This window comes from Microcaecilia unicolor, chromosome 3 (assembly GCF_901765095.1).
Source record: "Microcaecilia unicolor chromosome 3, aMicUni1.1, whole genome shotgun sequence".
Taxonomy (NCBI): Eukaryota; Metazoa; Chordata; class Amphibia; order Gymnophiona; family Siphonopidae; genus Microcaecilia; species Microcaecilia unicolor.
The window spans coordinates 426,179,243-426,193,254 of record NC_044033.1 but is presented as its reverse complement, the minus strand read 5'-3'; the positions used below and the strand labels follow the sequence as shown (position 1 = coordinate 426,193,254).

The following is a 14,012-nucleotide window of genomic DNA, read 5'->3' as shown; positions in this document are numbered from 1 at the left end:
AATAGAGCATTAAAATGTTGTTTAAATCGAATACTTTTAACTGTGGGAAGTTTTAACTGGAGTATATCGCATAATCTGGATGAGGAAAAGAAGAGATTGGAAAAAATTTGAATAAGTATAACGGAGGTATATTATGCAAACTGACTTAAAAACAATCCATTCTCTAATAGGAAGCCAGTGAAGTTTCTCAGAGTATGACTAGACGCTGTCGAATTACTTCAGATGGAAAATCAATTGGACAGCCGTACTCTGGATTAATTGAAGTTTATATAAAAGTTTAGCATTTAGCCCTTCTCCTCCTCTGCCAACTCCAGACTCATTGCTTTTTTCTTGCTGCACCATATTTCTGGAATAGACTTCCTGAGTCAGTATGTTAAGCTCCATCTCTGGCCGTCTTCAAATCTAGGCTAAAAGCCCCCCTTTTTTTGAAGCTACTTTTAACTCCTAATCCCTGTTCACTTGTTCAGTACCCGTGTCTGTTGTATCATTCCCACCTTAAGTAATTCAATTATCCCTTATTTGGCCTGTTTATCTGTCCTCATTGGATTGTAAGCTCTGTCGTGCAGGGACTGTCTCTTACATGTTCAAGTATACAGCGCTGCGTACATCTAGTAGCGCTATAAAAATAATTGGTAGTAACAGGCAGGCCAGTGTGCGTCTGCCATGGGGTAGGGCATGCTGACAACACATGCTGCTTGGCCTTCAGAGCCAGCAGCTGAGCGGGGGTACTGGCTTATTTTTCTAGGGTGTAAATGTGGCTCGTTCAATCTGTCTGCCTTTTTCTCAGTGAGCATTTTATAAGTACTGCTTCTTCCCCCCCTCCCCCTTTCAGCGCAAAAATGGCTACATTGCTCTCTCACAATCACACTGTTCCACTGGCAGTTGGAATCCTTTTGCAATTCATTGAGAAATAAATGAAAAATTAAACATAAAAAAAATTCCCCGCTGATAGGCATAACAGCCGGCCCTCCCTAAGTAGCGGAACCATATCACCCCCTCCCCCAGCAGACATGTCCCTGGAACGTCACTGGGGTTGTGTCAGAGTGCATCCCCTTCTGAACATCTGGCTACTTAAGGCTTTGCGGAGCAGACGATTGGTTAAGTGATTACCTGGGTCATGGCACTTTTGCAGTCTTGAGGTTGGGTTGTCAAATCTGCACAAGTCATCTGATCCCAACACAGACTGTAGAATATCTGGGAATGGCCACTGTTGGAAACAGGATGCTGGGCTTGATGGATCTTTGGTCTGTCCCATTGTAGCAATACTTATGTACTTATGGAATCAGGAGTTTTTTTTCTCTTGAAGGCATATGCAAAGCAGCCACTTGGTCCTTATTGCATCCTTTTTTCTAAGCATCATCTGTATGCTGTGGCTCAAGCAGACGCAGTTTGGTGCTCTGTCCATGGGAATTTCGGATTCCGACCCTACATGAGGACTGCTTTGCTACATTCCACAAGTCTCTGGATTCATCTGCTGCAGGTTTTAAGGAAGGAGAAATTCTTACCTGATAATTTTTTTTTCCTTTAACCGCAGCAGATAAATCCAGAATCCCAGCCTTCTTCAGTGCTCTGTTCTCACGGTTTGTTCATTTCTCAGTTTAGGTGTTAAACATTTTTGCTGTTTTCTACTGTTAATGCCTATAAGTCAGAGTTCAGTGCTCTCTATCTTCATCTGCTGGTAGATGATCACAACCCACTAGTGAGTAGACTCTAGATTCATCTGCTGTGGTTCAAGAAAAGAAAATTATCAGGCAAGACATAATTTTTCCTTCTGCAAGGAAAGAATCTTTAACAATTAGAGGTAGAGTGACTCTGGGTGTGTATTTTGCTTGTTTTGTTTGGTTAAAGACATCTTGGCTCTAAATTTATTCAGTTTGTATTAGAAATGAATTTTTTCCCCTACTGTCTCCCTTTAATTGTTGCTTGACATTTCTTTGCAGGTCCTGATAGAAAAGGGCATCAGTTTTCATGTGTATGCCTGCATAGTGACAGAAAACCCCATGAAAGAAAACAAAATTTGGAAAGATTTAAGGTAATTGGTTAATATGTGAGATAGGGCATTCTCTGTTGACAAGCAGAATGAATCAGTCCCGTAAGTGGGAGGTGACGGTACTATAATGAAGTTGTTGTTTTCTGATCATAATGTGGGAGTTTCTATGTGGGGTTGGAGAGGGGTTGCATTTATGCCTATACTTTACAGATATGCAAATTAACCTAGGGAATTTGTGTGTACCAAAGAGTAGGAATAAATGTAATTGCAGAAATTCTGTGAGGTGATTTTTTTAAGTAGTGTACACTTCAGCATTGCAAATTTACCAAAGTATGCATATATTTTGTGTGTGTATAATTGCAAAATTTGGATTAACTGCTGGATTCTATATAACGCGCCTTAATTTCCGTACGAAAATAGCAGTGAATTCTATAACAATGTGTGTAAACTAATTGGTTAAGTAGCTAATCAGCGCTGTCAATTGGATGTTAAGCAATTATCAGCACTAATTGGCATTAAGATTTACGTGTACAACTCACTAAGCATATTCTGTAATATGATACGTGTAAATTCTAGTCGAATAGTTGAAAAGGGGACGTGGGTGTTTCTAAAATCTATGCCTATTGTTATAGACTACACCTGTCTGCACCCAATGTCATCAGGATTTATGCCAAATAAAATTGGCATAAATGGCCGCAAGTAAATTTGGTTGTGTGGAGAGACGCTTGATGTATTCTGTATACTGCATGGAAATATAAGCCTATTATATAAAATGTAGGCGTATTTTAGAGAATATGCCTATGTGTATTTTTTTTTTCCTATGTGGAGTTTTCGGGCACCATATATATAATCTGGCCCTAAGTGTCCATGAAACAGGAAGACCTTAGTTTTAATATATTATGCAAAATATATCCCACTCAGTAGTGTACAGTACATCATAACATCAGGCTACATGAATTCTCAACATAAATTTGAGGAAATAAAAAGCTGTTGCCAGTACCCTATGTTGTTTGTGGTTCTCATCTGAGTCCTGGCCATACCCTACTTGGCTTAGCTTCCAAGGTTTCATAGGATGAGAGCCTAGCAATATCAATTGATTTAGGATTGAGCCAGAGTTATATTTTTACAGTGTCAGTGAACCTTGCATCACTGTTAAGTAATCACATGCCTGTCAATAGCTGGTTCAAGGGGGTGTCGTGCATTTACACCTTCATGACCATTTAGAGACTGATGTGATTCTGTTTAGGAAGAGACTGAAATCTTGTTTACATCTGTTTGCTGTGATATACTCCTTTAGAGGTCATTTGATTCTTTAATGCTTGTTATATGTCTTTTGTGGTGATGTGCATTTTTGATGGTGATTTTTTTTTTAATATTTTGAGTTCTATAAATGTTCTTTGCCTATCATTTCACAAGATAGGCAGCTTCTAAACATGTAAATAAAATAGCATAATCTGGCAGTGAGGAGTTGGTGCTCATTATATCTGCATGTGTAATATTTTCCATTTAGAGCTCTATGCTATTCACTGACAAAAATTGTATTCCTTTTTCATTAGAAAGGAGAGGCAAGGTTCCTTATCTGTACTGATGTAGCTGCCAGAGGGATTGATATCCGTGGTGTCCCCTATGGTAAGAGAACTCTTTGTATGGTTGAGTGATCATGAGTTTGCCAAAGAAATAGCTATACTTTTATATTCTATGTACACCAGATTCATAATTTGACCAGCATGTGCCATATCCAAGCTTGTTAAGTGAATTTTCTCATTTCTATGCAGTTATCAATGTCACCCTTCCTGACGAAAAACAAAACTATGTTCATCGCATTGGACGAGTTGGCAGAGCTGAAAGGTATGTTGAGAAGTTTAAGCCATTGTTAGTTTTATGGTCTTTATGGTGTTAGAAACCATTTGGAAAAAATGCATTTCATGAATTTTTTTGTTTTTGGATTGTTTCAGAATGGGTCTGGCTATTTCTCTTGTGGCAGCAGAAAAAGAGAAGGTAAGCAATTGCACTCGTGTACCTCACCTCATTTGACCTAGGAATTCACATCACCCTTATAAGCTTGATTTCACTAAGGCTCAATGAGCTAGGCCTTAACCTTTTGTCCTTTAGCAGTCCCAACAATATGGTAATATTGTTCATTGATTCTACATTGTCTTAGTATTTTCATTGTGATATTTTGCAGCTTAAGTCAGTCGGTATTTTGTCCTTTGCAACACCTTCGTTTCTTGGATATCAGTTTAGGTTGATTGCATATCTCTATAGCTTGTGGCCCCTTATAACCTTAGACCTGTGGGTTCCAAAAACTGTCCGGAAGGTTATGCTCCATAATTTAAAAAAAAAAAAAAAAAAAAATATCCTCCATATTGTGCACTGAGAGAATTAAAGTTAAGCTCTCAGCATCAGGAATTGTTTACCAAGGAACTCTTCTCTCTTACAGACCAATGCTGTCTAACCCATTCCATCATAGGAAAGAGGGAAAGGATTTTATTCCAAGAACTTCTTGATTACAAAGAAGACAGGGAGATTTAAGTGCTCTGAACAAACATCTGGCCAAATAATTCAGTATGGTTTCCTTAGGCACCCTCATTCTCATGCTTCAAAAAAGGAATTGGTTATGCTCTCTGGACTTAAAGGATGTTTATATTCGGATAAAACCAAGTTGGGGAAGTGTCTGAGGTTCATATCACTTTCTGCCATTTGGTCTTGTAGCATCAAGATTATTTACAAAATGGCCAAGCAGTCATTTTGGCACCTCTACACAGACTGGGGGGTGCACATATTTCCCTGCTTAAAAGATTGCTGCTCAAGAACATATCATCAGATGAAGGTGCAAAAATCAGTATACATAACTGGGAAGGAGAGAATGTGGTAACTGTGAGCAACAGCAAGGAGTCTTGACTCAAGAGGATTTTCCTGCCCTGTGGTTGCATTGGTCGGCCTTGGTGACATCATCTTGAAGAGTACAAAAATGCACCTGCTCCTGCCATCGGGTGGGAGCAGGTGCATTTTTGAAGAACAGTGAAGGAGTCCTTTTCCTGCCTTGTGGTTGTATTGGTTAGCCTCGGTGATGTCAAGCGTGTTTGATGTAGTAGACTGAATTATTATTGATTACATTAATCTTGGTATAACAGGCTGCGATTTATATTGGTGTAGGGGGTTTCTTGACAAGGAGGTCATACCTGGTTAAAATAAGCGGATCTTTTTCAGATAAATGGACAGCATTCTGCAGAGTTCCACAGGGGCTCTGTTTAAGGTGCTTAGGTCTTCATTAGGATTTGAACTTGAGGCAGCAGGCTTCTGGGTGTTTATGCGAATGATATTACCAAATTACAACCCCTACTAATATTCAGTTTGATAAGATATTGAAAGGTGTATTCTCTGAGGACAAGCAGGCTGCTTGTTCTCACAATTGGGTCATTGTTGTCAATGTTGAAGGACCAGGCCCGGCTCCAAAATGTTTTCCCGTTGAGCCTCTCGAGACGCTTGGGTCCGTTTCTTCATACGAAGACACAGACTACAAGCTGCTGGGTTGTGGTCGGGCCCAAGGCACTGGATACACCAAGCGTGGGTATCGGTACCTGAGATGGTCCGGTTGCACCGAGTACAACGTTTGAAGCCGCTGGGTGTCTTTGATGACATGGACGAAAACACAGCCTCGGCAAAATCAAACGACGCGATTGTGCCAAAAAGGAAGGGCACAAAAAGGGAAAAACTCAACCGAGCGACCTAAAGGTCGGCCGCGAGAAAAAGAAAGGAAACTTTAAAATGGCAAATAAAAAGACTAAGAAAGTACGGGAAACTAATAATTTTTTTTTTTTGAGATATGTTAAATAAAAGAAAAAGAAAGCGAACAAGGATCGCTAAAGAAGTCTTCATCCTGGGCCGATCGGAGCGAAAAAACACTAACCGCGGAGAAAAAAAGACTAAGGAGACACGCTTGTTCGGCAGTCGGGAAGCTGTTCGCGCATGCGCAGTCCATCCTGCTCGCGCGACGGAATGTTCCCGAAAATCTTCATTTTTGCTGGCAAAATTTTTCTTCCGGTTCCTGGGCCGCCGTGGACGACGACGACCCAATTGTGAGAACAATCAGCCTGCTGTCCTCGGAGAATACCAGCTACAGGTAAGTTATCTTCGCTTTTCCATAATCGCTGCTTGGATGGCCAATAACCGTCTTAAGTCGAACGGCAATAAAACATAATTTGTTCTTATAGGTCAAAAAGAATCAATACCTCTGGACTACACTTTTTCTGTTAATATTATAAATTACAGATTGGAATCGTCTTTTTAAAGATTTTAGGTATTATGTTAGGTCAGAATTTTACTTGGGATTATCAAGTGAAAGGCCTTGCCAAGACATGCTTTTGGATAATGTATAATCTTAGACTCATTAGGAAATACCTGTCAAAAGATAAATTTAGGCTTGTGGTGCAAGCCCTAATTTTGGCTAAGTTAGACTACTGTAATATAATTTATTTGGGCTATACTAGAAACAAACTGAAAAAGCTGCAGACTATTCAAAACACTGTGATACGGCTCATCTGTTCTTTGAAGAAATTGCACAGTTTCTTCTTATTATGTTTGACACTGGTAAATAGAAGGCAGAATAATTTTTAAATTGTGGTGTTTTATTTATAAAATAGTTCAGGGATATGCACCAGCTTATATGTTCTCTCTGATTAAAGTTTTGGGCTCAGGAATTAAGAGTTTGTGGTTGAAACTAATTTTTTCTAGTCTGTTTTCCTATCAGATAGCTAAACATTGGAATCCTTAGCCAACATTAGTTATAAGTTCAGCTTATCCTTTTTGGAGATTGGTTAAGACTGTAGACATGCATAATGTACCATAGATTAAAACCTTATAAAGTAAAACACAAAAAGGTTCAAACAAACATGCAAAATTAATGTCTCACATAATCAAAACTGATAAAGCAGTGTCAGAAACATTTACAGTAGTAGCTGTGCTCATATACTCCATTGGAAGAGTCACAATACAAAGTGCACTTTTCAAAATGTGTAGAATGTTTGGGTTTTTTAAAGATATGCACGTTTTTATGTATTCATTTTTCATTTTTGAGATTTTATTTATTCATATGTATGTTTTAAATTTTTATTATTGTATTCAATTGACAGTCAATGCCCCTGACGCAGCCTTTGTAGGTGAAATGTGGCCACATCAGGCTTAGTATGTCTTTGGTCTAATTAATGCCTTCTTGTTACTTCTAACTTAGTTAGGTTTGCAGTTTGTTCTGCTGCTTGGTTAAGGCTATCAGTTCTGTGCTCTCCCACTCAGTCTGGCCACTGCCCCCACTACCTTCTCTAAGGTCCTGATGGTGGTCGTGTCCTCTCTTCCCAAGGATAGTGTCTGGGTACATCCCTATCTGGACAACTAGCTTATCTGGGCGTTCTCAGCAGAGGAGCCCCAGACCATTACAAACGAGGTCATTCAGACCTTAGAGGGTTTTAGACTGGATGATAAACCACCTGAAGTCACTCTTCCCCCCTCCCCCTTCCTCCTTCAAGAACTGGAGTAACTTGGGATCTGTTTGTACACTGAACAGGGGCATGTGTTTTTAACACAGTAGAAGATGGTCAAGTTGCAGTCCCAAAAGGGAATTCTGCAGTCAGCTCCAAGAGCTTGGAATTATATGCAGCTCCTGGGTTTGATGGTCACCATCCTAGGCAAGAGCATATGTGAGTTTCTGGAGAGCACTCTAGTAAGTTTGGAGCCCCAGATACAGGATTTCGAGCCCCCCCACCCCCCCCCCCCCCCCCCCATACACACACACCTTGCTAGCATCCTTCAGTGTTCAGCTAGGATGGTAGGACCTCCCAACTCAGCTCTTGAAAGGTGTCTCCCTGCTTGCCCTGGAGTGACAACTGATGCCAGCTTCAGGGACTGAGGAACTCATTGCAGAAGTCAAAACTTACAAGGAACATGGCTAAAACCAAAAACCACTTGGGCCTTCAGTCGTGTGGAAGTGAGATCTATTTGCTTAATTCAGCAAGAGTTTTTCCCTCTACTTAAGGGAAAGCAGTATGTGTGCTCATGAACAACGTAATTGCAGTTGTATATGTCTACTGTCATGGTAGAAATGAGCAGTATAGAAGATCCACTGGTTGTGCTGTTGGGTGGAGCCGTTCTCACAGGGATTTGGACATGTACATAGTGGGGGTAGACAATATATAAGCCAGCTATCTCAGTAGTTGGGAACTGGACTCAGGAGAATGGGTGTTGAACACACCAACTTTCTAGCTAATTGTGGATTGGTGGCGTGCACCAAGTTTCAAACTGATGGCAACCAATAGGTACTGCATTAAAGAAACATACTTTTCACATTTTCTTTTAGCTGTATCCGAAAGTGTTCAGTTTTCCAGATCTGTATAATGCTTCAAATTTGTTATGCATCATGATTGATTTGAGTTTATTAACTGCCTTTATGAAGAGATCTACTTCTACAGTTTAGTGGTAGTATGGAGATTTCAGGCCTTGACTTGATATCATCACAGATGTTAATATTTTCTCTTGCTACAGGTTTGGTATCATGTATGCAGTAGTCGTGGAAAGGGTTGCTATAACACCAGACTGAAGGAAGAAGGGGGTTGTACCATATGGTACAATGAGATGCAGGTAGTTTTCCGTTTTTTAAGGAAAGACTTGTTGAGCAGTCAGAAGCATGAGTTTGTAGCCTCTAATAATTTGTGCGTTTTCAGGATAAATTTTCAAAACCATTTACCAGAGTAAATGGCAATCTGAAAGTTGCCTACCTTGTTTGTGCCATACTTTTTGCTTGCATGTTGTGGAGGTATTTCCAGGTTAGGCTGGAAGAGGCAACAATGTATGCAGTTCTGTATTTTTAAAACTACACATTTTTTACAGATAAAGTGCCTGTATAAAAACAGGTGGAAATGTCTGCAGGTACATTTTGGGGGGCATTTTTCAAAGGTTTTTTTGAAATTTGCATTCGGTGCATCCTGTTTCTGAAAGGTTTCCCAGTAGCTTTGCTGTAGTTGAAACTGAGATGCCAACTCCATGTATGGAATGTGACTGCAGACATTTAATTGCTCCAGTTACATTAAAAGCCATGCTCATGTTGCCTTAAAAATATTTTTAAAAAGTCTTAAAAAGAATATGATTATTCTGTCCAAGTTCTGTTTACTTGAATTATAATTTATATAATTCAGTAAATAAAAATAAAATAAGATTTTCAAAATTGCTCGTGTTCTTTTATAGTCTTAGAGTAGTAATCTTTAAAAAAAAATACTATAGTCCTGTTTTATGTGGGTGTAAGGCATGACCCTATGTTATGTTATGACAGTAGTATGGGACAGAACTTTAAGCAGCCAGTCTTGGAGCAAAGGTTATTTCTGTTTTTTGTACCTATTTTAATCTACCTCTCATTCGAAGCTTTAATTAATATGGTAGAACAGTTGGAATCCCAAATTTTGACTTGTTGCCCAAGATTCTGCAAAGTTGACCTAAACAGAGCGTGTATGTGTATTCTCCATGGTGCATGTTCAGTTGGGATGTTGATATTTATCGGGTATTTGAAGACACAAGGCATGATTATGATCCACCAACAGCATAAGCACTGTTTTGCTTTATTGCTTAGACTCCAGGTGATGGGAATAAAGACTGCCAAGAAAAACTCTTACATGGTAGTATCACCTTGGGTCCATGATTTGAATGTGGAGGAGTAGCCTAATGGTTAGTGCAGCAGGCCTTGATCCTGGCAACCTGGGTTCGATTCCCACTGCAGTTCCTTGTGACCTTATGCAAGTCACTTAACCCCCTTCATTGCCCCAGGTACAAAAAACTTAAATTGTGAGCCATCTAGGGACAGAGAAAGTGCTTGCATATAATGTGTACAGCGCTGCTTATATTTAGTAGCACTATAGAAGTGATTAATAGTGCACCATCCACCTCCCGTCCCACAAGGCGTACTAATCCCCAGCCCTGGCTGACCCCTTGTATCCGTTACCTTCGCTCCTGCGCCCGATCTGCTGAACACCTCTGGAGGAAATCTCGCACCCATTCAGATTTCCTTCACTACAAATTCATGCTATCCTCCTTCCAGTCCTCACTATTCCTTGCCAAACAGGACTATTACACCCAATTGACTAATTCTCTCAGCTCTAACCCTCGTTGTCTCTTCGCCACCCTTAACTCCCTCCTCAAAGTGCCCTCCGCTCCCACCCCCCCCCCCCCCCTCACTCCTCAATCACTGGCTGACTACTTCCGCGACAAGGTGCAAAAGATCAACCTTGAGTTCACTACCAAGCCACCTCCTCCTCTTCACCCTTCAACCCTCTCCCTCAACCAACCAACCCAGACCTCCTTCTCCTCCTTTCCTGATATCTCCGAGGAGGAAACCGGCCGCCTTCTTTCCTCCTCAAAATGCACCACTTGTTCCTCTGATCCCATCCCCACCAACTTACTTAACACCATCTCTCCTACTATCACCCCCTCCATCTGTCATATCCTCAACCTCTCTCTCTCCACTGCAACTGTCCCCGACACCTTCAAGCATGCTGTAGTCACGCCACTCCTCAAAAGACCATCACTAGACCCTACCTGTCCCTCCAACTACCGCCCCATCTCCCTCCTACCCTTCCTCTCCAAGACACTTGAGCGCGCAGTCCACAGCCGCTGCCTTGATTTTCTCTCCTCTCATGCCATCCTCGATCCGCTTCAATCCGGTTTTCGCCCTCTTCACTCGACAGAAATGGCACTCTCTAAAGTCTGTAATGACCTGTTCCTTGCCAAATCCAGAGGCCACTACTCCATCCTCATCCTCCTGGATCTATCCGCCGCTTTTGACACTGTCAATCATGACTTACTTCTTGCCACACTGTCCTCATTTGGGTTCCAGGGCTCTGTCCTCTCCTGGTTCTCCTCCTATCTCTCCCACCACACCTTCAAAGTTCACTCTCATGGATCTTCCTCCACCCCCATCCCCTTATCTGTTGGTGTTCCCCAGGGATCGGTCCTTGGACCCCTTCTCTTCTCAATCTACACCTCTTCCCTGGGCTCCCTGATCTCATCTCATGGTTTCCAGTATCATCTCTATGCTGATGACACCCAACTGTATCTCTCCACACCAGACATCACCGCGGAGACCCAGGCAAAGGTATCGGCGTGCTTATCCGACATTGCTGCCTGGATGTCCAACCGCCACCTGAAACTGAACATGTCCAAGACCGAGCTTATCGTCTTTCCACCAAAACCCACTTCTCCTCTTCCTCCACTTTCTATCTCAGTTGATAACACCCTCATCCTCCCCGTCTCATCTGCCCGCAACCTCGGAGTCATCTTTGACTCCTCTCTCTCCTTCTCTGCACATATCCAGCAGATAGCCAAGACCTGTCGCTTCTTCCTCTTTAACATCAGCAAAATTCGCCCTTTCCTCTCTGAACACACCACCCGAACTCTCGTCCACGCTCTCATTATCTCTCGCCTGGACTACTGCAACTTACTCCTCACCGGCCTCCCACTTAGCCATTTATCCCCCCTTCAGTCTGTTCAGAACTCTGCTGCACGTCTCATATTCCACCAGAACCGATATACTCATATCACCCCTCTCCTCAGGTCACTTCACTGGCTTCCGATCAGATACCGCATTCAATTCAAGCTTCTCCTTCTTACCTACAAATGCACTCAGCCTGCTGCCCCTCACTATCTTTCTACCCTCATCTCTCCTTACGTTCCCGCCCGTAACCTCCGTTCACAGGATAAATCCCTCCTCTCAGTACCCTTCTCCACCACCGCCAACTCCAGGCTCCGCTCATTCTGCCTCGCCTCACCCTATGCTTGGAACAACCTTCCTGAACCCTTACGCCAAGCCCCCTCCCTGCCCGTCTTCAAGTCTTTGCTTAAAGCCCTCCTCTTCAATGCTGCGTTCGGCACCTAACCCTTACCGTTCAGTGAATCCAGACTGCCCCAATTTGACTGCCCCTATCAGACCGACCGTTCACTTGTCTGTTAGATTGTAAGCTCTTTGAGCAGGGACTGTCTCTCTTTGTTAAATTGTACAGCGCTGCGTAACCCTAGTAGCGCTCTAGAAATGTTAAGTAGTAGTAGTAGAATGTAAGCAGAACACCTTTGAGCAGGGACTGTCCTTCTATGTTAAATTGTACAGCGCTGCGTAACCCTAGTAGCGCTTTAGAAATGTCAAGTAGTAGTAGTAGTAGGTATAGGATTTTTCCAAACATATTTAATAAAAATAGCTTTCTATTTATCATGGTATTGTTTGTAGCTACTAGGGGAGATTGAGGAACATCTGACCTGTACCATATCTCAAGTGGAACCCGATCTGAAAGTACCATTGGACGATTTTGATGGAAAGGTGGTCTATGGACAAAGAAGAGCTGGTGGTGGTAAGTTGAAGCTCAGTAACACACTGTCTTTCAGGTTGCTCATTTTTTAAAGGTGAATTGAAAGGTAAATAAGGGAGAGAATAAGTGCACTGACATTTGATTTTGGCTCTAAATTTGTTTTCTATATTTTTGTATTTGTGGATGCGTAAATGTGACACCTTGGCTGGCACATTTTCTTGCTGTGTAGTGTGCCAGTTTTTCCCACTGTCATAAGTGAATGCGTACTAATTTGTAATGTGTGGCTCTGGACTTCATTGTAAATCTAGAGCTTACACAGGAGCAGCCTAGTGGTTAGTGCAGCGGACTTTGATCCTGGTGAACTGGGTTTGATTCCCACTGCTGCTCCTTGTGACTTTGGGCAAGTCACTTAACCCTCCATTGCCCTAGGTACAAATAAGTACCTGTATATACTATGTAAACCGCTTTGCATGTAGTTTCAAAAGCCACCGAAAGGCGGTATCAAGTCCTAATTCCCTTTCCAATATATTTATTGATCACATTTTTAATAAGGATTTGCTGTTTTCTGTGTTGGCATACAATTGTTTTTTTGATTGTGTTTTAAACTAATGGCTATCTGTTTTTTTGTATATAAGATCTAGTCCTAAGAAAAGGCACATTTCCATTTCACATTAAAGTACAGCAGTTAGTTGTAGCCATTACTTTGAGTAATGTGCCTCCTCTCTTGTTGCAGCTGAACATAAACTATTGTTGAAAACTTCAAGCATATGTCTTCTTTGACAGGTGGACTTTACAAAGGTCATGTAGATGTTTTGGCACCCACTGTACAAGAGCTGTCTTCCCTTGAAAAAGAAGCTCAGACATCTTTCCTACATCTTGGCTACCTTCCCAATCAGCTCTTCAGAACATTCTGAATCCTACAACTCACAACCATAAATACAGCTACTAGAAGCACAGTGTGAAACTCAAAGAAATGGTGTATTGCTCAGTAGTAGTGTTTTTAGTTGTATTAACATCAAATTTGTACTCTACTCAAGCATGTTAAACAGTCAATAATAGGATAACTGTGATGTTAGCTGTTTTTGAAAACTGAAATATTAAATAAAGTTGGGGTTTTCTGCCAATATAGTTTCCCTATTACTTATTCCTACTGAATCTGCTTTACGGATAGTTTGTCACACAGCTTCTGAAACTTTTTGAAAAAACAATCTGTTTAGCATTGATCCCAGATGTAATTGGAATGTTAAATTTTTCCCTCATTTGTGGTAATCTTTGGTGTCCCATTTTAGGGAAGAATTTTGTCACTGTATTAAGACAGTCTGGAGACTATCTTTTGCTGAACAGAAAAATGATTTGTGATGAAATAACAATTGCTTGATTTCAGCAACTGGTAGAACTGTGGTCTGTAAACCTCGGTTTAATTGACCTAATTCATTATTTTAATACTATTGACAACCGAGGTGGTGGCAATACAAAATTAACATGCTGTTCAGTCTATTGGTATCCTGAAAAAGCTTTGTATTAGAATAGTAGTTATTGTGTTGACCTTTTGGCTGAGTGACTATGAGGACAAGAATATTGTTTAAAAGTAAAGTTTAAAAATGATGTATACCTGGAAGAGCATTTTTGAACAGGCTGTCACTAGTCATTCCCTTATCCCAATCTGTACTTATGGTCCCTGGGCTGGC

The 14,012-nt window shown here is 41.3% G+C and overlaps 1 protein-coding gene across 1 annotated transcript in view; it reads left to right on the top strand.

The window, feature by feature from the left end:
* DDX1 (DEAD-box helicase 1) overlaps window positions 1-13,448 on the top strand; it is a 223,644-nt gene extending 210,196 nt beyond the window's left edge. Inside the window, exons 20-26 of the mRNA XM_030198848.1 lie at window positions 1,941-2,032; window positions 3,547-3,619; window positions 3,766-3,838; window positions 3,946-3,988; window positions 8,525-8,620; window positions 12,246-12,366; window positions 13,108-13,448. Of these exons, the coding sequence (XP_030054708.1) occupies window positions 1,941-2,032; window positions 3,547-3,619; window positions 3,766-3,838; window positions 3,946-3,988; window positions 8,525-8,620; window positions 12,246-12,366; window positions 13,108-13,238 (629 nt within the window). The 3' untranslated portion in view covers window positions 13,239-13,448. The remainder of the gene's footprint in view (window positions 1-1,940; window positions 2,033-3,546; window positions 3,620-3,765; window positions 3,839-3,945; window positions 3,989-8,524; window positions 8,621-12,245; window positions 12,367-13,107) is intronic.
* Window positions 13,449-14,012: the final 564 nt, after the last annotated feature.